Genomic DNA, 23,464 nt, shown 5'->3' with positions numbered 1-23,464 from the left:
TCATCAGGGAAATGCAAATCAAAACAACCCTGAGATTTCACCTCACACCAGTCAGAGTGGCTAGGAGATCATTATTTTTCTATAAGAGCAGAAATGTTTGTAATATGGTAAGAACACTGCAGTTCATAATATGCTAGATAATAATTGTCTCACAGCTTCAGGCAGCATCTTTGGCACTTCGGGGCCCAGCGGCTTGTGCAGTGCAAAGTGCATGTGCTGTGCACTAAAGACCAAGGGTCCCAGTGGTGCTGTGCAATGCAACATGGGTGGGCACTGCCAGAAATACCCAGTTGGCAGTGGGTACACATCTCAGTTTGAATTGATCTTTGTTGTTGCACTTTCAAAAAAACATCTGCAACTCCTGTGTTCTGTAACCCCCACCCCAAACCCAACCCAAGTATGAGATTGTGACCCCCAGTTTAAGACATCAGGCTCTAACCCATCTGAGCTGTGGCAAGGGAGTTGGTAAGTCCGGTGATGCTACTGAGATTTCCAGAGATGGCAGTGTTCCAAGTGGCTAGAGAGGCTGTAGGGTGGACCCTGGGACTCTCCATGAGAAATAGTGTGACGCTGCATGTTCCTGCCCTGCAGTATGGACAGCGTGCTAGCGACCTTTCAGCTCCAACAGTGTACTAGAACCCAAACCTAACACATGCCAATCTGCTGGAGGAAGTAACGGAAGGACGGAGGGTAGCGTCTTATAGCAGACTCACACATAAGTCACAAACTCGAGACAATGGTAACCCACACCCGGCAAGCAACTAAACTGCCAGCTTCTACAAATCATCCTTACAAGTCAGCAAGTCAATTTAGGTGGGATCAGAAAATTCTAATGAGCAATGTAAAGTTCACTTAGAAAAATACTTAGCTTTAGTGTTTATTTATTTGGTCACTTATTATTTATTTAATTAGCTTACAACTACAAGTTGATTAAGTTTGAGGTTCAACTTGAAGCCAGAAAAATAGCATAAGGCTAAGAGAGGTACAGAGAGTTCACACTTGGAGACTTAGTCTCTTCGTGGAGGCAGTCCTAAGGCAGAAGACCTTTGGGGCTAGTTCACCATGGCAAAGAAACTGAAGCCCTGGGGATGTTCTGGGTCCCTTCGGTAACAAGTTGTTGATGTGTTGGACCGGCGGGTCAGGTCAGGAAATACCACACTAGGCTCAAACAGTTCCACGTGTAAGAGGTTTAATTGAGAGGGAGTAGCGGTAGTGGCGCGGAAAGAGGAGAGAGAGAGCAAGATGGAGGAATGTTCCCATATATATAGGTTGTGATGTAGCAGCCACAGGTAAAGGTGGGAGGTGAGCCCAACTGATTCTGGGAATATAGTGGCTGTTGCCCTGGCAACAGGTCTGTGGACCCGCCCATGTATCACCACAGGCTCTGGATGTCCTGATGCTAACAGTTGTTACTCCCAATTCCTTGACTTCCATCAAGGCTGATGTATTTCTACTTCCAAATTGGGAATCTGTCTTTCTCTCTCTCTCTCTCTCTCTCTCTCTCTCTCTCTCTCTCTCTCTCTCCTTTCCTCCCTCTCACCCTCTCTTGCTCTTTTTCTCTGGTGATTGGAACAGAACCCTGAGAAGGAAGGATATAAAAAGCAAGACAGAGACGTTCCTGGATGAATTTCTTTCAAATGAGCTATCTAGATGGGCTTTTTCTTTCTTGCAGGTTTGTTTGTCAAGGCTAGCCCTGGCATCCTTTCTTCCAGTAAGAGAATCTTCCTCTGGGGACAGCAGAAACCCAAGTGTCCCTTGAGCTCTTCTGATCACACCAAGTAAGGAAAAGGAGACTGTTAGTTGCAGAGCTCAACAAAAGCATCCACTGATATTCAAAGATCATGCCATACGTTCCTGGTGCTGTTTTAAGTCATGTTAACAATGTAATCTTCGGAATGTATAGGAGTATGCAGTACTATTATTCTAGTTTTCCAGAGGAGGAGTGAGGGCCCACAAATGTTTGGTGAACATTAAATGGTATAGTGGAATCAGAGTAGCCTAGATGGGATCCCATCTAGTGCTGTTAGGATGATATAGGCCTTGACCACTGACCTCCACTGCCTCCTGAAGATAGCGAGACAACAAAATACCAATGTAGAGGAGTCTGTGAGTCATGGGCCAGCTGTGAGGGCATAGATACTAGGGCCTGAAAAGCCACTACAATTGAATCTCAAAATTTGATTTGTGGAGGCAAAAGTACATTTTGTAAAAGAAAACTTCTCTGTTCCTGGATATTTGAAGGCCTCTGTGGCCAATTCTGAGAAAGCTCAAGAAAGATTGGTTTAATCTAGTCTTCTACAAATGAGGAAACTGAGTGTTGTGGCTGTATCATTTCTCTGGCTATAGTAAAATGCTCCAAGCAAAAGGAACACAGAAGAGGAAGTTCGATTTGTAGTTGTAGGTTATAGTTCATCACTGAAGGAAAATCAGCACAAGAACTCAAGCAGCTAAAAAAAAAAAAAAAAAAAAAAAAAAAAGAAAGAAAGAAAGAAAGAAAGAAAAAAGAAGAGGAAAAAAGAAAAAAAGAAGGAAAAAGAACTCAAGCACCACCCACAGCCAAGAGCAGAGAGAGATAAATGCATATCTATCTTGCTGCTTGCTTTTGCTCAGCTATCCTCTTTCATGATTATATAATTCAGAACCCACTGCCTAGGGAATGGTGCCACCCACAGTGGGCTGGGTCAATTAAGAAAGAAGATAATGGGGCTGGCGAGATGGCTCAGCAGGTAAGAGCACTGACTGCTCTTCCCAAGGTCCTGAGTTCGGATCCCAGCAACCACATGGTGGCTCACAACCACCCGTAATGAAATCTGACACTCTCTTCTGGTTTTGTCTGATGACAGCTACAGTGAATTATGTCGGAGCGAGTGGGCCGGAGTGAGCAGTGTACTCATACACATAAAATAAATAAATAAATCTTAAAAAAAAAAAAGAAAGAAAGAAGATAATCCCTTGCAGATATGGCGATAGGCTAGCCTGGTCTAGGCAATTACTCTATGAGGCTGTCTTTCCAGGTGATTCTAGATTATGGTACACCGGTATTTAAAAGTAATTGGGACACAGGTTCACAGATGGGAGGAAACAGCTATTGAAAAACATATTGCTACATCTAACTTTGGACCTAGGCTGTGTCCTGACTGTATGAGTGATCGTGGCAGGGCTTTCAGCCTTTGTTTGAACATACTTAGTTGTCTTATCTATCATTGCTCACCCCCTGAGGACTACTTTGAAGAATAAGGTAGTGCGTGTAAAGGACCTGGCATAACACCCAACACATGGCATGTGCTTAAGAGATGCCAGGTCTTCTAGCCTTAATTTTATTTATTATATTATGATGACCACAGACTACATTGATAATTTAATTATTCTGCACTGTCTAATGTCTTTGAAATTATATAGAATATACTTGGGAGGGGGAGTTCATGGGTCTTACATCTTAGGATCCATCCAAGTGCAATTATTGGGCAGACATAGCATTTTACCCCCCATGTATTTGGTGGATTCTTCTCTTTAGTCTGGAGTTTTGCTTGTATTTTGTTATTTTACACTCTTGAGACTCAGGTCTCAAGGTTTCAAGAGGCAGGCAGTTGTTGGAGTGCAAGAGAGGATAGAACTTCTCTTTCTATGGTCATGGAGTCAGAACCCTTGGAGACTCAGGCTAAGCCACAGGGCCAAGATCATCATCATGTAATTGCTATCAAAATACCACTTCAGGTTCCTTTCATGGGCCTCCTTTCTTTGCCACCAGCTGAAAACTCAGGTTTGCTTTGTTGAGAGGCCAACAGACTACAGGTGGATCCTCTGTCCTGCCAAGAACATACAAGGTGTCAGTGTCTGCAGTCACTGTGGGGACGTAGCATTGAGGTATCTAGGGTCAAGCATCCGTACTGCTTTACAGCATTCTTGCTTAGCAATGCTTTTTCTAAAAACTGACAAAAACATCAAGGCCTTGAAGCCTGTATCATTTAAGATATTAAGATATACAATAGGTATAGTTTGTGTGTGTGTGATGCTAAGATTAAATTGAAGTTCTCATTCATGCTAGCAATGCCTAGCCACTGACTTAAATCTTTAGACCTTCTTACTTTAATTATTATTTTTTTTAATGAAGGGCCCTATTAAACTGCTTAGACTAGCTCCAAACATACTACATAGCCCAGGCTAGCTTTGAACTTGTGATCTACCTGCCTCAGTTGGGATTTTATGTACGTGCTGCCACACCCAGTTAATTTATTTGTATATTTACAATTATGTTCACATGGTGCCTGAGTTGCCAAATCTCTGGCGTCTTGCTGGTTGAAATGCTAATGTATGTCAGTGAGCTAACATTGAGAGAATTTACCAGGTCCAGGTGACAAGAGGAAGGCAATGCATTTGAATATGAGGAAAGGCCTGGAAGCACACATGAAGGACAGAATAGGAAGATGGGAATGATTGTCAATAAGATGTCACAAGATCAAAGACACAACAGGGTGATACAATAAGCAAGCAAAACATAATTTTGAAATCTTTGGTGTATGCCAAATATTTCATGACCACAGTTCTTATCTTTATCTAGGACTAAGATCTATGCTAGACCCCTGTCTGCAGAAGGCAGGTTTCTTGTGCTACTACATTTCATTGTCTCTGGGACCAGGGCATTATGAAGTTTTAATTGGTAATAGCCTTCCTTGAGCTTTCTTTCCAGATTGTTCTTCTCCTTGGAGGTCTTCCTGACCTTCGAGAGCAGGCTTTGGACAGTTTGTCAACTGTTTGCTATCAGCAATGTGTGGAGACAGAGTGGTGAATAGATAGTGACTGTGGAGGTCAAGGGTCAAGATTCTACTTCTAGTTTGGACATAGGTCAATGTTATGACCTTAAATACTAAAGTAAATCTTTGTACCTGTGATCGCCAGCTCTTTGTTGGCATAGTGAAATACCTAAGGCAGGGTGATGTTATAAAGAAAACATGTTTGTACTCACAGTTTGAAGGTTCAAGAGCAAGGTGGAGGACATGGCAGAGGTGTGTTCAAGAAGAGAGCTAGATGAAGCTGAATTTCAGTTTTCAATAACAACCGACCATGGGGTCCTGTGAGAGTGACCTTGCTTTCTAAAGGTGGGACCCTCAGTGACCTAAGGATTTCCCAGGAGTCTTAGCGTTTCTCCAGTTTCCGATTGCCACATTGGGACAAAGTTCCCAATCCATTATGTGGACCTCTGGGGAACAAACAAAACCCAAACATCACTGGTTTTACTCAGTTATAAGGTGGAGAATGTGACTTTACTGTTTACATTCACAAGATTACCTGGGGTTGGGGGTGGGGGGCTGTGGGAGATAGAGGATATAGTAAGTGAGGGCCTTTGGAAAGTTACATGCAAATACTAAATTGCCATTTGTAACTTTGGGAAAAGAAGGAAATCAAAATAACTTAGATACCTTACATTCAAAGTTTGTGCCAAGTAGATAACAGGGTAGGAAATGGAGATACAACTGACCATTATTTTGCCTCTGGTCTCCAAGAAAGACTTGAGTTGTTAGTGGGAAATGAGACCTCTGCCAGCCCTGGGCTGTGGTCACCCTGACCCCAAAGTGACAGAGCAGATGTGGTGTATGAGTTCTAGTGTAGAGTGATTGTTGACTTAGCTTTTGCTTTTGTCTCTGAAGAGCAAAGATGTAGCAAAATAAGCCTTTCAGAGTTTTTGGTGGTTTGGACACATATGCAGTTAAAGTAAAACAAAGTTAGTTAAAGTAAAACAAAGTTACAGTCGTTAAATCTTTGAGGTTTGTGTGTGTGTGTTTTTATGGGCTTATGTGGGTGGTGATAAATTGTTAAATAATATGCAACTTCTTTTGACTGGGAGATGTTTCTGGCTTTGGCCTTTATCTGTTTTTCTGTGGCGATGATCTCCCACACACTCATGACCATGACGGGTGCCTGTCGCCACGCTTGGCTTCTGAAGGCAATCAGTAAATACTTGAGTAACAAGGGCAGCGAGGGTAGAAACGAAAGTCAAGGGATTAGGCTCCTCTGTGTTTTTCTTCAAGGGGGAAAAATGTAAATAGTATCATGTGAAACTTCATTTCGGGAAGCTGTAGGGGAAGCTGAGAGGGAGGCCATGGGAATGTGACTCCTTCAACAGTGGGATGCTAAGTGTAGAGAGAGTAAATCAGACAGGGAGGGTGAGCTGAGGTCTCCCTGCTGGAACTAATTCCCATTCTCCTCAGGTCTGAGAGGGGACACCCCCTTCCCATGTGGTGGGGTAGAGCAAGCCTGGCCACATAGGAGTGAGAGGCTCTGCCCCTCTTCTTAAATACCCAGTTGCCCCCTCCCATGGTCTACAGGATGAGTATTTGGAGTGTTATGGATAACGGAGGTTGTGGTTGCATTTGGTGTACGTCTTACTCTTGGCATTTGTTACGGCTGAGTTCAGACTCCCTCTTTCAAGTGTTACAACCACAGTAGAGATAAACGTCAATGAAGTCTCCCCTGTGTGCTATCACTAACGCATCTTTGATGTGGAATAAGTCCCACCTGTGGAGATGGGGCAAATGGAATTTAGAAAAGTATGCGTTTAATTCGTTCTTGTTTAGTAGATTTGACCAACATAATTTAAGATTGATAATAAATTTTCATGTTAGGACCTTTTTCAGTAATCCTCCCTCCTGCCAATTAAGTTAATGATGGCCTCACAACTCTATCTTTGGCTACTGGTGTGTTTCCTTCCTTTGTCTTTCTTGGTTTTGTTTATTTGTTTGTTTTGTTTGTTTGATCTTGAGTCAAGATCAAGCTATGTAGCCAAGGCTATTTTGGAATTTGCTGTGTTACTCAGGCTGGCCTCAAATTAAGAATCAACATCATGCCTTGGCCTCCAAAATGCTTAGACTGCTGGTATATGCCACCAAATCAGCCTGTCTGTTTGTCTGTCTGTCACTCCCCCACCTCTTTTTACTCTCTTCATTTCCTTCTTTTTGATTTTGTTTTGATACAGGGTCTCATACTGCCTGGGTTGAGATTGAACTTTCCATGGAGCTGTGACTGGCCTTGAGCTCCTTCCCCTATTTCCACCATCCACTGGGATTATGGGTGCATACCACTGTGCCTGGCTCTGTTTTGTTTCTTGATTAAATAAAACAAATGTCTAATTTCTGTCCCAAGAAAGTAGCTTTTTGGTAGTCAGTAATGCTTGTACATAGAAAACACGGTCCATTAAGCTTTACACCTTAAACAGGTTACAGTGCCCAACCGATCGAACTGGAACTTTTCCTGTGGCAAGCTAAGAGTAAAGGTTCACACACAAGAGTAAAGGATTTGGGCACACTTCTGCACCTTATTCATTATGAGTAGTTACCAACAAACCTGTGGTGTAGAAGTAGAACTGGCATAGCCTGTGTTCTTGTGGAGCTGGGCTGGCTAGCTCTTGAAGCATGCTGTTGTATCTTTGGCTTCTGTAAGAGGCTGTGAACCCAAATCCAGATTGGCCATTGGCGGAGTAGTTGGATCTACCCGTATTTGGCAGAGTGACATATCTTCTGTCTGCATAGTTGGTAGGGTCTAAACTGGAATTGTTGGCGGCTGAGAGTATCTCCAGACCCCCTGTGAGTTTTCTCCCTGGCAAGTCTTGAATCCTTTGGCTTCCACATTCCTGCTTGACTTGGCCGGGCATCAGGCACATGGCTGAGTGGAAGTGCTTTGTACACAGCTCCCTCCAGATCCTTATCAGACTGCTGTTTTTCCTCATAGCAAGCCCTGCAGGTGCCACAACCAGCATTAGCCCCTTGTCCCTGTCCCAGTCTGGTGGAGGCTGAAAGTGACTGCAAGCATTCTTTCTCTTCTCTGAGACTGCTCTCTTCTCTAAGGTCTTAGTCATTCCACTCTTCTTGCCTCATCAAGAAGGTACTTTTGAGTAGAGCATTTGTCAAGTGTATCCAGCTTTTCCAGGTACTCTTGGGGTGGGAGGGCATTGATTATCATAAGCTATTCTACTCCACCTGGGAAAGGGTATCAAAAGTTAACATCACCTGCTGTCACTATGATTCCTCTTTTTATCTTAAAGAGATTTATTTATTTTATATGAGTACACTGTCACACTCTTTAGACACACCAGAAGAGGGTATCAGATCCCGTTACAGATGGTTGTGAGCCACCATGGGGGGTTGCTGGAAATTGAACTCAGGACCTTTGGAAGAGGAATTAGTGCTCTTAACCTCTGAGCCATCTCTCCAGCCTACTATGATTCCTCTTAAATGCTTATGTTTCACTTAACATATACTTTATTATTATTATTATTATTATCATTATCATTATCATTATTTACTATCTGTTTGGGTATACATAGTGTGTGTGTGTGTGTTGTATGTGCCATGGCACATGTGTAGAGGTCAGAGAACTTTTTGGAGTTGACTGTCTCCATACACTTTCATAAGGTTCTGAGGATTGAACTCAGGCTTGCACAGCAAGTACCTTAGCTTCCTGAGCCATTGCACTGAGCTGCTTCCCTTTGACCTCTAAGCAGAACCAAAGCGAAACGCTCCCACCAGTCAAGCCGGTGATGCAAAGTGTTGCTGATGTTGGACTCAGTGTTAGAATGCTTTCCTTGTGTGCACGCAAGGCCTGGCCTCAACCTAACACCACAAAAGAAAACACAACTTTGGACATTAACTTCACCTTATGATTACCCCTGTTCTCTCTCCCCCTCTGCTAATTTACTCTCTTATTTGTTTTTACCCTATGTAACTCTCTGGAGGCCAGTTGCAATCCTTTATTAGGAGGAGTTATAATAAAAATAACCAGAGAATTAAGAGCACCTAAAAATTACTAGACATCATTGCTCTAAGTTGGAAGAATGTGAACTGACTTTTTCTTTTTTTTACACATCTCCATAAAGGAGCACCATCATTAAGATTAAGAAGATAACACATGCTTAAACAGTCATAAAAATTTCATGTTGCTTAAGAAAGGATGCATGTGGTATTCAAGAGACATAATTCCCTTTCTCCTTCTGGGTATTATCTCTTGAGCACTATTCCATCACATAGAATATGCTGTGATCTGTATTTTAGCAATTTCTGTAACACCCTGCTTACTATTAAGGATGAGGATCATCAAGGATTGTTAAGAAAACATTGCTTATTTTTTTATATTGCTGGAACTGATACCTGATAGAAGCAACTTGAAGGGGGAAAGAATTGATTTTGACTTATGGCTTTAAAGGCACAGACCATAACAGTGGGGAAGGCATGGCAGAGTTCATGACAGTGGGAACATATGGAAGAGGCTCTTTGTATTGTGGTGGATCAAGAAGCAAGAAGCTCTGTGACTGGAACTAGACGTTGATACTGCCTTAGAGTCCTAACAACCCACATCTGCTAACTAGACCACAGTCCCCGAAGTTCTACAACTTACCAAGAACAGTGCCACCAGCTTGGGAACAAGTGTTCAAATATAAGAGCCTGTGAGGGACACGCCACGGTCAGGGACAAGTCACCGTCAAACCATAGCAGAGGATGAGGAATCTAAAGTTCTCAAAGGGATGGGATGTAGCAACCAGTCTTTTACTTCTGTATTAGAAGGACAGAGTCGAGTTTGAAATATAGAATTATTTTTTATTTATTCTTCTCCCCTACGTTACCTCCTGACTGCAGTTTCCCCTCCCTCCGCTCCTCCTTGTGTCCCCAACTCCCCTCTCCCTCATATCTACTTCTCCTCCATTTTCCTTTCAGAAAAGAGCAGGCCTCCCAGGGATATCAACCAAACGTGGCAATAACAAGATGCAATAAAGAATAGGTACAAGCCCTCATATCAAGGCTGGTTGAGGCAGCCCAGTAGGAGGAAAAGGGTCCCAAGACCAGAGAAAAGAGAGACAGACCTTATTCCCACTGTTAGGAGTCCCACAAGAACAGCAAGCTACACAACCATAACATCAGCAGAGGACTTAATTCAGACCCATCCAGGACCTGTGATTGTTGGTTCAGTCTTCGTGAACTCCTACGATCCCTGGTTAGTTGATTCTGTGAGCTGTGTTCTCATGGTGTCCCTGACTCCTCTGGTTCCTACAAGCCTTCTTCCCCTTCCTTTGTGGGGTTTCATAAGCTCTGCCTAATGAAACATAGAATTGTTATATGCTGAACCACAAGCTGTGTTTCCTATCAACTTCTGAGCTCCATGTTATTTCTAACCCAGTTGTTTCTTTTGAGTTTACCTCCTTGTTGGGACAAGAGAAGCATTCTTCGTTCCCATCTTCTGGCTCATGCATGTAACCAGGAAGGGCATGTCATCCAATCTGTACCTCTGTACCCTAAAGCCCACGCATTCAGATTTTTCTTTCCTGTCTTTAATATTTGTTTCTGGAAACGATTTTGAATTCCCAGGGTGATCACAACGGGCTATTCCTAAGGGGGTGTCAACTGAGAGAAATCACTCTTTGTGAAATAGACTAGTAAAAGAATAAGCCCACAGCCTGAAGAAAGCAACCTAGTAGTCTTGCCTGGGCACTCAGTGTGAATAAGCTGTATGCAGTTTGTGGGAAGCAGGGCCCAGTGACGACTTTGACTGGGCTTGTTCTTTCTAGAACTGGAAGAAGTAGATTGAGGCAGCCTGAGAAGGACCAGAGCTGAGAACACTGGATTTCAGTCATGGTTACATTGGTCATCTGTGAGTTTCTGAGCGAGTCAGTTCACCTTTCTGAGATTCACAAGTTCTGATAATTGAACATGGAACTCTAGGGTTCAGTAAGTTAAAATTTCTTTCCTAGCTCTAAAATTTTGCAGTCATAGATATCTCTTTAGATCATTAGACTGGCTTACCCTACCCCCTGACGCTGATAATCTCCCTCTATCAAACATGTATGCCTGGTGAGAGCCAGGGGTCATACTTCTGTGCTTAGACCTTTCATGTGCTCTGCGTTTTCCTGGAAGCCACATATAGGATACTCCCTGGTAGGCAGGCCATGGGTTGGAGCTGCCCGTCAGTGGTAAACATCTTGGAACAAGCATCGCTTTCAGCCTTACGGCCTTGGCTCGAGAATATGAAAAGTAATTCTTGGGATGCTGGGACCTGGTGGCAGCTGTTTCTCCTCCATCTGCCTGCCAACCCCTACGGGAACTTGGGACGGACAGAGCTCTCAGCGGGGCCCACTGTGGCTGATGCTGGTAGTTTTCCACTCTGGGAAACTGGAAGAGTCCGTTGGCATCTCTGTCAGGAGATTGGTGGGTAGTGGAAGCATCCGGAAACCACCAAGACAACTCAGCAAGCAATTTTTTTTTTCCTGTAGTGACTCTTGCTTCCCATCACAGGCTTCCCTCTGTACGTATTTCTATATATCTCAGGATGTGGACTGAATAGGGGAGTGTAATGCAGTATATGGGGAAGGGGGCTTGGAAGAGAGAAAGGGGTCTGATGTCTAGGATTTGAGTCAATGTTGCCGTTCTGTATCTTCCCAAATAGCTGGGATCCCTTCCATGAGTTACCCAAAATAGGCACATATTCAATAGGAAAACCACACTGGGGCTGCAGAGAAGTGCCACGTTGGGTTCCCTGGGCCAAGGCTTCTTCTGGTTCCAAAAACCCAGCGGGATGGGTAAGGCCATCCAAGATCAGCTCGTCCTCTTCCTCTGCCCTTCCTGTGAGGCCCCAGGGAGCACTGAATCATGGAGAAACTCGCTTACTTATTTTATGTTACATTGCTGCTTTACTAGCTCTTGTCTCTGACCTCCCCGTCTTCAACTTTACAGTCTTTGATCCTGATTTCTAGATCACTAACCCCAACTCCCGTTGTCGTAGGGTGACTGAAAAGTTGGCCATCCCTTATCTGTGCTCTTGCTTCCCTTCGTTTTAATTCATATTCAATCACACTCTGAAAATATTAGATGGAAAAACAAAGCCAGAACTAATTTATAAATCTTAAATGTAGTGATTGGGACTCAAAGGACTAAATCGTGGGACCCCCCCCTCCTCTGTCACACCCACTGCCTGTCATTCACTGCACTTCATCTCCCTATAGAAGCACCATGTTGTCTTCTGGAGACAAAATGAGTGTGGTTCACTAAGATGGGAGAGAGGCTGGAGAGAGGGCTCAGAGGTCCTTGCTGTGCATCATGAAGACCTGCATTCAGATCTCAGTACCCATAGAGTAAGCGGAGCATCCCACAGCTGCCTGTAACCAGCCCAGAGGCATCAAGCACCCCTTTCAGACCTCAGTGCATACAAGTCCACATACCTGCATACACATGTGTGCATACAGACATGCACACATAGTTAAACAAAATAAATATTAAAAAAAAAAACATGTGAGAGCTATGTGACTTTTACTATGGGATACCATTGTTCCATTTTATTATTAAGTATTGCTATGCTCTTACTATGATGAATATCTAAGTTAAGCTTTATTATAGGTATGCATATAGAGGGAAAAACAAAACAGTTTGTAGAGGGCTTTGTATTACCTGCTGTTTCAGCCAATCATTACAAAATGTCCCCTTCTGATGAATGGAATCTACTGTGACCCTTGTGGTCCAGCACTTACTCTGACATTGATCTGAGGTTCACGTCGTGGCACAGAACAAGATTCCTGGCATCCCTCAGCTCTCTAGTCATTGGAGCCTCTTCTAACCAAACACCTGAAACTCTTCCTCATTGGATCTTTGTGACTAGTGATCCAGCAGCACTAAGATCTGTGCTGTGGCTTCTCTTCCTCTCCTACACATAATGCACCCCTACTGTTGAACTAAGCCCTACCTGCTGAGAGACAGCTGGGCCAGCTGCTGTCTTACAAACACTTGCTGAATCCCACAGATGGCAAGTCACTTGGGAGGTTCTGACCTAGAAATCCTCTACTGCACTTGTCCATCAAGATCTAACGTCCGAAGTTCATTGTTTCCGTTCTTCTGTCTGGACATTTCCATCCATCTCCCTGTCTCTCCACCTTTTCATACTTGGCTGTTTGCCCGATGTATGTTGAACACCCAATCAGAGCTGTGAGTCAGCAGGTTGAAAGAGGCAAGGAATCCAACATGATTGCTATGCTCTAGAAGATCAAGAGGTGCAAGCCCGCTAGAAAATTCACAATGAAAGTTATTTCTTAAAAGAATCTGTCACTTGTATCCTGACACCATATTTTAGTATTTGTGACACTTTGTCGGACTCTCTGAGACCGTAACAGCAACCGTCAAGTAGGTAAGCAACCCCGTAACTATTTGATGTCTAAATATCTATTGTCTGCCATTTGTCTCTTGGACTATAATGGAGGTCTAGGAGAGAAATGGTTTTTATGTCTTATTAACTGACTGACTGTATAAAGGCAGGAACGTTCATTATTGGGCACATCTGTTAGCTCAATGTGTGAATGGATAGGTTGCAGTGAAGTAAGTAATGCTCAGGCTCATGGGGAGTTCTTTTCTATTTGTTGTCTGCATGACTCAAGGTTTCCCTTGGATGAATTCTCAAGACGTCGTCTTTAAGCTTCTGGGAAGAACTCAGCAGTCCTCTGATACCACGTAGCAGAGAGTCCTATGTGGTCTTTCTCTGTCATTCCCTCTGTCTGCCTGTCAGGCACACTTCTGGTCTCGTTTACTTCATTTTCTATATCTGTTAAATAGGGAAAAATTCTTGCACAGAGCCAATTAGGACAAGACAGAAAAGGGATTTCCTGGAAATACAGTCCTACCGAAATGCATTGTCAGTGTCTTGGTTATTGTCTCACGGACCAGCAGGCCCCATGGTGGGAAGTTATTTATGATAATATCATGACTCACCTTGTTGGCTCTTCCCAATGTCTGGCTTACCTCATATGTGTCCCAGAGGACAGAGGCTCTCATTACATTGACAGCCCCACATCTGGAGATGTGTGATAGATGGGACTGTGGATGTTCTGGTCTGCAGCTGCCAGCAGGACATCCTTCTCTGACCATCATTCTCTGTGCGGGATGGATGGGATTTGGGAGGAGAGCTCTGAGCCCAAATCCACAAGAGGATACGTGCATTTCTTATCAACACGCAGCTCCCGGATTTAGCCTTCAGATATGCTAGAGTTACAATCCAAAAGACCTTCAAATGGAGGCGGCACTGTGCAAGAGTCTCAGGCCCCAAATGGTCCAGGAACAGCAAAGATGGGACTAAGCCTTGCTCTCAGTTGTCTTTCTGGACGGGTGTGTTGTTGTTGTTGTTGTTGTTTTTGTGGTCAGTTCAGAGCACACTTCAGGTTCTTTAGGCTTTGGAGAGAAGGGGCTCGCTCTCAGGCCTTCAGCCTCACATGGGGGTTGTAGCACTGACTTCTCCTTGCTTTAATTTTCTCACTACTTAGACCGAGCAGCCCCTCGTTCTCCTCTCTCTGCCTCCTGCAGATGGGCATTTTGGAATCGTTCAGCCTCTGTTTATATAAGCCAGTCTAAAATAAACTCTGGGGTGTGTGTGTGTGTGTGTGTGTGTGTGTGTGTGTGTGTGTGTGTGTAACATAGGGTCCAATTTCACTCTTGGGCATGTGGATATCCAATTTTTTTTCAGCACCTTGGTTGACAAGATATTCTCCCCTCCCCCTATGTATTTTTTGATATCTATGTTGAAGATCGGTTGACCTTATATATGTGAGATTATGTCTGGGTTCTCTATTCTCTTTCATTGGTCACATTTTTAAGTACAGGGCTGCTTTAATTATTATAGCTTTGTGATTATATTTTGATATCTAAATTCCTAATACCTCTAGGCCCCTTCTCCTTTTTAAAGAATCCTGTAGGGTTTGTTTGTTTGTTTGTTTGTTGTTTCTGTTTTTCAAGACAGGGTTTCTCTGTGTAGCCCTGGCTGTCCTGGAACTCACTCTGTAGATCAGGCTGGCCTCGAACTCAGAAATCCACCTGCCTCTGCCTCCCAAGTGCTGGGATTAAAGGCATACGCCACTACTGCCCAGCTACCTCTAAGGTTTTGTTTGTTTGTTTGTTTTTTGCAAGGCCTTTTGTGGCTTCATATTTCTGGAAAAATTACTGTTTTTCCAGAAAATCCATTCTTTCTTTTCCTTCCTCACAATGATTTCCCTGTTTTATCCTCCCTAGTCATTTTTTATTGCATAGAATTTCATGACTTCAAAGTATTTATACTTACTTGTTTTGTCTTTATAACTCTGGAAGTCCACTCCATCTTGCCTGAGCTCTCACTCGCTTGCTGTAACTGGGCGCTGTCGATCGGTTGCTGGCTCATCCGTTGGGTCCTTCTTCCTTCCCCATTTCTCAGAGATGCTCATCCATTGGATCCTCCCTCCTTTCCCATCTCTCAGAGACACTCATCTGTTGGGTCCCTCCTCCTTTCCCATCTCTCAGAGATGCTCATCTGTTGGGTCCCTCCTTTCCCATCTCTCAGAGATGCTCATCTGTTGGGTCCCTCCTCCTTTCCCATCTCTCAGAGACGCTCATCTGTTGGGTCCCTCCTCCTTTCCCATCTCTCAGAGATGCTCATCTGTTGGGTCCCTCCTTTCCCATCTCTCAGAGATGCTCATCTGTTGGGTCCCTCCTTTCCCATCTCTCAGAGATGGTGGTCCATTGTTGTCTGGTGGCTATTGTTTCAAAGCTGGATTATTTCCCATAGGGAATTTCATATGCTCTGTCTTATTCTCTTTGTTGAAAGTGACACCCACCCCTGAAACTATTGTTTTTTTTTTAACCAGGACCAGCATGCTCAATGCTAACACGGGACATTGTATTGGGTTATTTCATAGTCTCATACAATCTGCTCCCTGGTAAACCAGAATGCTCCGAATCTAGGGGCTACCTGATGGCTACAAGGGTAATGTTATTTTTAGGAAATTGATTTTATATGTAAACCTGCTAGTAGGGGACTAAGGCAGGGACTATTGGGGTTATTATTCAATAAACGAAGAAATTTTCACATTAAATTGTATTATATTAGTCATCAGAATTTAGGCCAAAATGTAAGTTTGGCTGTTGGTTAGATCTTGGAGCTATTTGGGTATTAGGGTTAGAGAGATTTGGGTATTAGGGTTAGAGAGAAGCTCTATAGCATCGGAATGACTGGACTTGGGTCCAGGAGGGATCTAGGAAGATTTCAAGTCCCCTATTTCCTGTTCTGTTTCCAGTTTCATCCTTCTTAGGGACTCTGGGCTAAAAACGAAAGCCTAGTCTCTGTTTTCTCTCTGTTTCCTTGTTCCAGCCATTTGTCGCTACCCTCTGGGCATGTCAGGAGGCCACATTCCAGATGAGGACATCACAGCTTCAAGTCAGTGGTCAGAGTCCACGGCTGCCAAATATGGGAGGTGAGATAGCTTTATCAAGAAGTCCTGAGTCCTGGGAGGGGAGGGCGGGGGGCAGGAATGGACACACAGCCTCGATTCAAGATGCTGGGGGAAGGGCTAGTGCTGGTAAGAGCTTGTGAGACTGGAAGAGAGATGTGAAGGGGTTTGTGCTGCTTGGAACGTTTCAGAGAGAGGCCAAACCTTGGCTGTAGTCGCTGGCCTGGAAACCTCTTCCCAACCACAGAGGCCTCTGAGCCACACCACCCACTGTGAATGGGGTCATTGATAGGCAGTGGATTGGCTTTACCAGACCTCAAGTGTGGGCTGTTGTAGGAGAAAGGCCAAGGGTGCAGGTCCAGAGAGGTGTAGGTAATGTAGGACACTGGCAGTGAGTGACGCCTGCTTCTCAGGAGGTATCTGAAATGTCACTGGGCAGAGTGTCTAGGGTTAAACCAGACACCGAGGTTTCCAGTAAGTTCTTTCCTTCCTCAAGGAAACCTCACACAGAAGGGCCATCCTCATCTATAAACAGAGCAGATTCTATGTGGAGTATGTAATTCCCAAGGTCCCTAAGCGAACAGGCTCCCAACTCAGAAGCTGTGCTGCTCACCAATGCCTCCTCTTCCTGTTAGAACGTAATTATTTTGGTGTACATTTAGTATTAATTTTGTTAAAACGGAATTACTCACGGACCTCCCTCATCATACCTGTCTTCGTGTTTGAGAGACAAGATTAAGGTGAAGTTAGGGGGGAGATGGAGAAATGACTGGGTAATGTTTGTAAGGAAAAGGGGCATTCTAGGGAAGAGGGAGAAAACTCAGAGGGTCCCCCACATAAACCTTAGAATGATTTCTCAATGCTGTTCAGTGGTGGTCTAGCCTGGAGTAGTAAATGAAACCAGGTTATTGGTCATCCCCTCACACTCCCTTTCCACCCTCACCTTCACCATGGTTCTTGCTGGGTGGCCACGCCCATCCTGCTGGCTAGCATTCCACCACATTGCATAGCCCACACTGAAGACCCTACCTCTCCTCCTTCCCGCCCTCCTTCCTCCTCCCTCCTATAACTCAATACTCAAACTAGGAGCAGCCAGCTCTGTGAAATTGTGGCTGAGGAATGGAAGGGGGGTGGTGAAAGAATTCCACAAAGGAACACGGGTGGAAAGAGTTTCATTTCCCTAGAGTTCTCTAACTCAAACTTAAAAGGTTACATGTGCTTTGGAAGGCCCCAGCTCCCTTGTGGTGACTCTCCTTGGGCTGTGGGGTGTTTCAGAGACAGGAAGCAAACCACAAATGGGAATGGTTAGGACAGACAGACACCACGGGGAGGTTCCCCAAGTCCCTTTGGACTAGACCACTGGTTTTTACTCTCTCCTCAGGGGCAGGACAGCTGCCTACTGTGAGCTGGTGAGTGTCTCTTGTCTCACAGTTGTTCCTTCTCTCCCCTACCCTTCTTTCAAGGCTGGACTCTGAAGAAGGAGATGGAGCCTGGTGCCCTGAGATTCCAGTGCAACCCAATGACCTGAAGGAATTTCTGCAGATTGACTTACGGACCCTACACTTTATCACTCTTGTGGGGACCCAGGGGCGCCATGCAGGGGGTCATGGCATTGAATTTGCACCCATGTACAAGATCAACTACAGTCGGGATGGCAGCCGCTGGATCTCCTGGCGTAACCGGCATGGGAAGCAGGTAAGATGAAAATGTCCATGTTCTGGGGGAATATAAGACTCAATAGTTGTCAATAGTTCAAACTGTGTACATTCAAGCCTGATATGACATTGTAAATATGACCCATTGTGTAGGAGTTGACACAGAGGATCTGTTAGCTCTGCTGAGAGAGTTGAGTGGCTGTATTCTGCTCATGAATGAGGAGCAACGTGTCCATCAAATGCATGATGGGTGAAGAAAGGCGAGCATGGCTTTATAAGATCTCTGCTCCTTCTCATCTCTCTCTCCTAGGTGCTTGATGGGAACAGTAACCCTTATGATGTTTTCCTGAAGGACCTGGAGCCACCCATTGTAGCCAGATTTGTTCGCCTTATCCCGGTCACTGACCACTCCATGAATGTGTGCATGAGGGTTGAGCTTTATGGTTGCGTCTGGCTGGGTAAGTCTCCACCACAAAGACCTAATGAACCATCCAGAAACTCCCAAGCCCTTCAGAACTACAAACTACCAACTCAGAAAGAGAAGAAGTCACTCACCTTTGGAATGATATTATTTCCTTTTGGTTAAAAGAGAGAAAAAAAAAATGAGCCACGCTCATCTGCTTGGTGCCCCTGTTCTGGGAATGACATATACAGAGTTACTCAGGTAACTGCCGTTGAGGTGTGCTTCCCCAAACAGTGCTCTACTATGAGCCCAGATTGAACCCCAGGGGACAGGATGCACAAGACTGTACTTCTTCCAGAAGCTCAAGTAGCTTTCTGGGATGACTGGTTAGGCAGCAGGTGCGTCTCCTTACCAGAGACACTGACCACTGTGTTTCCTTTGGCAGATGGCTTGGTATCTTACAATGCTCCGGCTGGGCAGCAGTTTGTACTCCCTGGAGGCTCCATCATTTATCTGAATGATTCTGTCTATGATGGAGCTGTTGGGTACAGGTAAAGTCGAGGAGATTTAAAGAATCACCAGAATAGGGGAAATGGCCATAAGAACCAGTCAACCCGCCAGAATTATGCACATATGTGATACACTGAAATAACTTAGATGTAGTAAACTATATGATATTAATCTTCACTTTGTAGCTGACGTTTGGAAAACAAAATAGTAATACAGTAGACAGGAAGAAATTACAGAAAACAAGAGCTAAACTTAGTGATGAATCTGTAAGTATGGGAGTTATATTTTTGACCCTGAGATGAGGTTGTGTATTCCAACCTAAAGGCTAATTTAGCTATAGAGACAAAGTAGTAAGTATAACGATTGGTCAGGTTACAAAGTTAAGAAACAATGTACTCCATAACTATAGTGCTTTAGAAACTGCAGAAAGAAGGAACTATTAAGGCTTACAATATATAAGAGAAGCTTTTAGGATACGATGGCAATGAAAACAGGGAGTTGTAGGTAGAGGGGTGGAGAGAAACATTGGTCTGATCATGGTTGTAATTGGGGTGAGAGCAAAAGAGAGGCCTGAAGTGGATGGATGGAGAGCTGTGGTAGAAAAATATCATCAGCTGCTTGTTGGGTCTTTTGGAGGACAGGTCATGCTAGGTCCCTTTTTGTGAGCGCTCCATAGCCTCCGTAATAGTGTCAGGCCTTGGGCCTCCCCTTGAGCTGGATCCCACCTTGGGCCTGTCACTGGACCTTCTTTCCCTCAGGCTCCATCCTCTTCATTTCCATCCCTGCAGTTCTTTCAGACCCATAATTATGGATCATAGTTTTGACTGTGGGATGGCAACCCTTCCCTTACTTGATGCCCTGTCTTTCTGCTTGGAGGTCAGTTCTACAAGTTCCCTCTCCCTAATGTCGGGCATTCATCTAAGGTCCATCTCTTTGAGTCTTGAGAATCTCTCACCTCCCATGTCTCTGGTACATTCTGGAGCCCAACTTCCTACCTTCTGAAGTTGCATGTTTCCATTCTTTCTGCTGGCCCTCAGGGATTTCAGTCCTTTTCCCCAATCCAATACCCAATTATGTTCCCCTCTCTGCTCCCCATACCCTTTCCCTCCTGGGTCCCTCCCTCCTCACTTGTGGTTGCTTTCTTATCCCTCCCAAGTGGGACTGAGGCATCCTCACTTGGGCCCTTCAGCTTGCAGATGAGTCAGAGGCAGATATTTGCACCCAACGAATAGACAGAAGCTGCTGACCCCTGTGGTTGAATTAGGGGAAAGCCGGAAGAGGCTGAGGAGGAGGGAGACCCTGTAGGAGGACCAGCAGTCTCAATTAACCTGGACCCCCAAGATCTCTCAGATTCTGCTACACTAACCAGGCAGCATACAGCAGCTGATATGAGACCCCAACACATGAACAGCAGAAGGCTGCTGGGTCTGGGTTTAGTCAGAGAAGATGCACCTAATCCTCAAGAGACTGGAGGCCCCAGAGAATTTAGAGGTCTGGAGGGATTGGGGTGGGGGTGGGGACATCCTTGTGGAGACAGGGGGGCATGGAGGAGGTATGGGATGTGGAACAGTCAGAGGGGATGGAAATAAAATCTAGAGTTTAAAAGAAAAAAAAGAGGAAAATATCATCAGACACATTGGGTACAGAGCTGGGAAAGACACGTGCCTTTCCATCCAATCATTACATTCCAAATTCCTGTCTTTCTTAGTTCAGTGTTTATTTGTAAGGATTGAGCCTAGGAGAGAGGTCAGAATATTGTGAAATTCAGATCCTACAATAAAGTTACTAAGGGTTCAAAAAGAAATATATTAGTGAGTCTCAGGAAGCAGATTGTAGAATGACAGACAGCCCTTCTACTGACTCAGAAGTGAAGAATGAACGATTACCGTCATTGGCCATCCCTCAGGTGAAATCTCGACTCATCCAGTCTTCTAGCCTTATTTCCTTTCCATCTGCTTAGCCACTCACTTCTCCACTCTCTTACATTGTCTTCGAATCCTTTGACTCGGTCACACCCAAGCTAGCCTATAATTAAGGCACACAGGAAATAAGATATCAATTGAATCCAGATCAACCAATCTTTGCTAGGCAGTTGTTACCATATGTATAGAAGTTGTCTAGGTATTGTGGGTATTTAAGGAAAATGAAGCCATGGGTCTTATGCTTGAGGCATTCCTAGTCTGGGTCAGTGGCTACGTGAGAAGATTAATTATTCTATATATTAGTTGCTTTTTTTTTTTTCATTGCTATGACCAAATACCTGACAATAAACAACTTGGGGAAGAGGAATTCAGTTTTGTTCTTGGTTCCTCGGCAGGAGAAGGTATAGGGTAACAATGCTCAGGGTGGTGGAGACTTGACTGCTAAGACCAGGAATAGGAAGAAGGATATCAAGAAGGTGGGCGGGGATGGAAGGTGGGCAGGGATGGATGGATGGGGTTTCCTTTTAGCACCATCAATACCGTGATTCATTGATGATTCTTAAAGTTAGGGAAGGATGCGATCAGAGCTGTGCTTCAGGCAGTTTAAACAGGCACCTGGCAAATATTAGATGTGAGTTCTAGTGAGATTTATTTTAAAATCCCAGATTCTATGATGTAAAAATGAACTATTAGCCAATGGTACTCTTGGAAACAAGATAGGGAAGAAATATTCCTTTGGGGATCACAAGCATCTAAATCAAATTAATATTACCCTAATGATCTCTTTCCCTGAATCCATGGAGGACTCAGAGTTTCACATGAACAAATGTTATAAAATAATGAATGTTTACTATGTTAGCAAAACTTTGAAGTGCTGTTTTATTAGTTTGTATGAAAAGCCTTCATTTCCCTCTCGTGTCCTTTCCTATACTTACTAATATGATGTCTTGGTATAATGGTGCACTGTTATTAGTGGCATTTAGATTAGTTCATTCATGGGGGAATGAATGGAGAGCATGAAGAACACAGCCCTTGACCCACCAGTGAGCACTGCTGGTTGGAAGCATTTGCAACCCTTCCTGGACCACACAATTCAGAAAAGGAAACCATTAGATAAGGTGCATTTGAATGATTTGATTTCTTCTAATCCCTGCACCTCTAAGACTATCAGCTCTTGCAAAATCCAGCAGTGAAGCAGTGGGTTGAAAAGTTCTTCTGTGGATGTGTGAGTAACTTCAGGTTCCTCTTTTCTCTCCTCTTCCTTTGGCCTGAGCAGCATGACGGAAGGGCTAGGCCAGTTGACTGATGGGGTGTCTGGCCTGGATGATTTTACCCAGACTCATGAATATCATGTGTGGCCTGGTTATGACTACGTGGGATGGCGGAATGAGAGCTCTACCAATGGCTTCATCGAGATCATGTTTGAATTTGACCGAATCAGGAATTTTACTACCATGAAGGTCAGTAGTAGATTTTCTTCAAGAACTCCAAAATCATTGTGTTGAGATGGGGGGGGGGGAATGCCTGGTGTGCCTTGAGCTGATGTTGACAGAACTAGATTTTAAAATATATTACACTACTACAAGTATAGATGAATTCATTTTTAAAGGTTGTTTCTTCATTTGTTAACTCTGTGGCAGCTTAGGTTTGGTCCATTACTCCCTCCTTCCCTCCATCCCTCCCTCCCTCCTGGCTTTCCTTCTTTCCTTCCTAACACCAGAGCCAAACATTTCCATCCAATTAGACATACCAGTTATTTCATCAGTACATTATTGTAGGACAGTTAAGTGGAAATCGGTGACTATTGTTGAGGGCTTGGTATGGAAGCCAAAGGCTTGGCCACGGCTGCCCTAGAAGGCTGTCATGTGATGGACCACAGCAAATAGAAATATGTGAAGCAATATGAAGAAGGAAGCTTAAGTCCTAGATCTCATTTTCTCTGAAGTGTAAGACCCTACCAGGGAGCCAAATCTTGATGCCACCCTTGATGATGTCTTTGTTATAACATAAACGGTTTCCGGGTATGTAGCTTAAATCATTATTCTCCATTGCCCTCACTCCATCCTCGGTCTGTTTTAGAGAGAAGGGTATGGGAAAGAAGAAAAGTTCATGCAAAAAGTAACCATTTTGGAGGCTAAATCTAAATTCTATGGTTAGGGAAAAGTAGAAGCTAAGGGTGGGAAGGAAAGCCTTTGTGTTCAGTGTAGGATGAGGATGCAGGATCTTTATATGCTTTGTATATAATCACTTAATAGTCTATAAAAGAGCAAGAAGAAACCTCAATAAAAGTCTCATGAATAGATGGGCAAATAAACTTAGCCTTCCACATGGATGTTCATTTCTCTGCCCCTTTTTTCTTATTTATAGTCATGTGTAGTAGTAATCTATAAACTTGGTAAGACTTCCTCAGTAGTCTTCAGTCTATAGCTGTTTCCTGGGTCAAATGGAAGAGATAGTAATTATATTATATAATTATATAATTAAAATTTATCTGTTCATCTGTGCTTGTTATTGGTTCCACAATTGTTTTTGGAGCATAGCATACTAGATTCTGAGTAAAGAATATTTCCTATTTTAGGAAACATTGGTTACAAGGTCCGTAGGAAGGGCACTATTATTTGCAAAAGAATGCATGAAGGATAATATGGGACCCAGAAGAAGGAAATATACATCAGTCATCGTTAAGGGTTCCTTCTAGGGCAAATATTTTATTCTCACACAAACTGTCTTTTATAATACTCCCCAATGTTAATGGATTTTTCTT

At 43.9% G+C, this 23,464-nt stretch overlaps 1 protein-coding gene across 3 annotated transcripts in view; it reads left to right on the top strand.

Moving 5' to 3' along the window:
* Positions 1 to 23,464, top strand: part of Ddr2 (discoidin domain receptor tyrosine kinase 2) — a 133,080-nt gene that overhangs the window by 82,639 nt on the left and 26,977 nt on the right. For all 3 annotated transcript variants that reach the window (XM_031388712.1, XM_031388704.1, XM_031388720.1), the window contains exons 4-8: positions 16,132 to 16,234; positions 17,674 to 17,905; positions 18,176 to 18,323; positions 18,714 to 18,819; positions 21,977 to 22,160. In XM_031388712.1, coding sequence (XP_031244572.1) covers positions 16,132 to 16,234; positions 17,674 to 17,905; positions 18,176 to 18,323; positions 18,714 to 18,819; positions 21,977 to 22,160 — 773 coding nt within the window. The remainder of the gene's footprint in view (positions 1 to 16,131; positions 16,235 to 17,673; positions 17,906 to 18,175; positions 18,324 to 18,713; positions 18,820 to 21,976; positions 22,161 to 23,464) is intronic.

Source organism: Mastomys coucha, unplaced genomic scaffold, assembly GCF_008632895.1.
Source record: "Mastomys coucha isolate ucsf_1 unplaced genomic scaffold, UCSF_Mcou_1 pScaffold1, whole genome shotgun sequence".
Classification (NCBI taxonomy): domain Eukaryota; kingdom Metazoa; phylum Chordata; class Mammalia; order Rodentia; family Muridae; genus Mastomys; species Mastomys coucha.
Note: the sequence above shows the minus strand (reverse complement) of the source record. Positions and strands in the feature narration are given on the sequence as shown.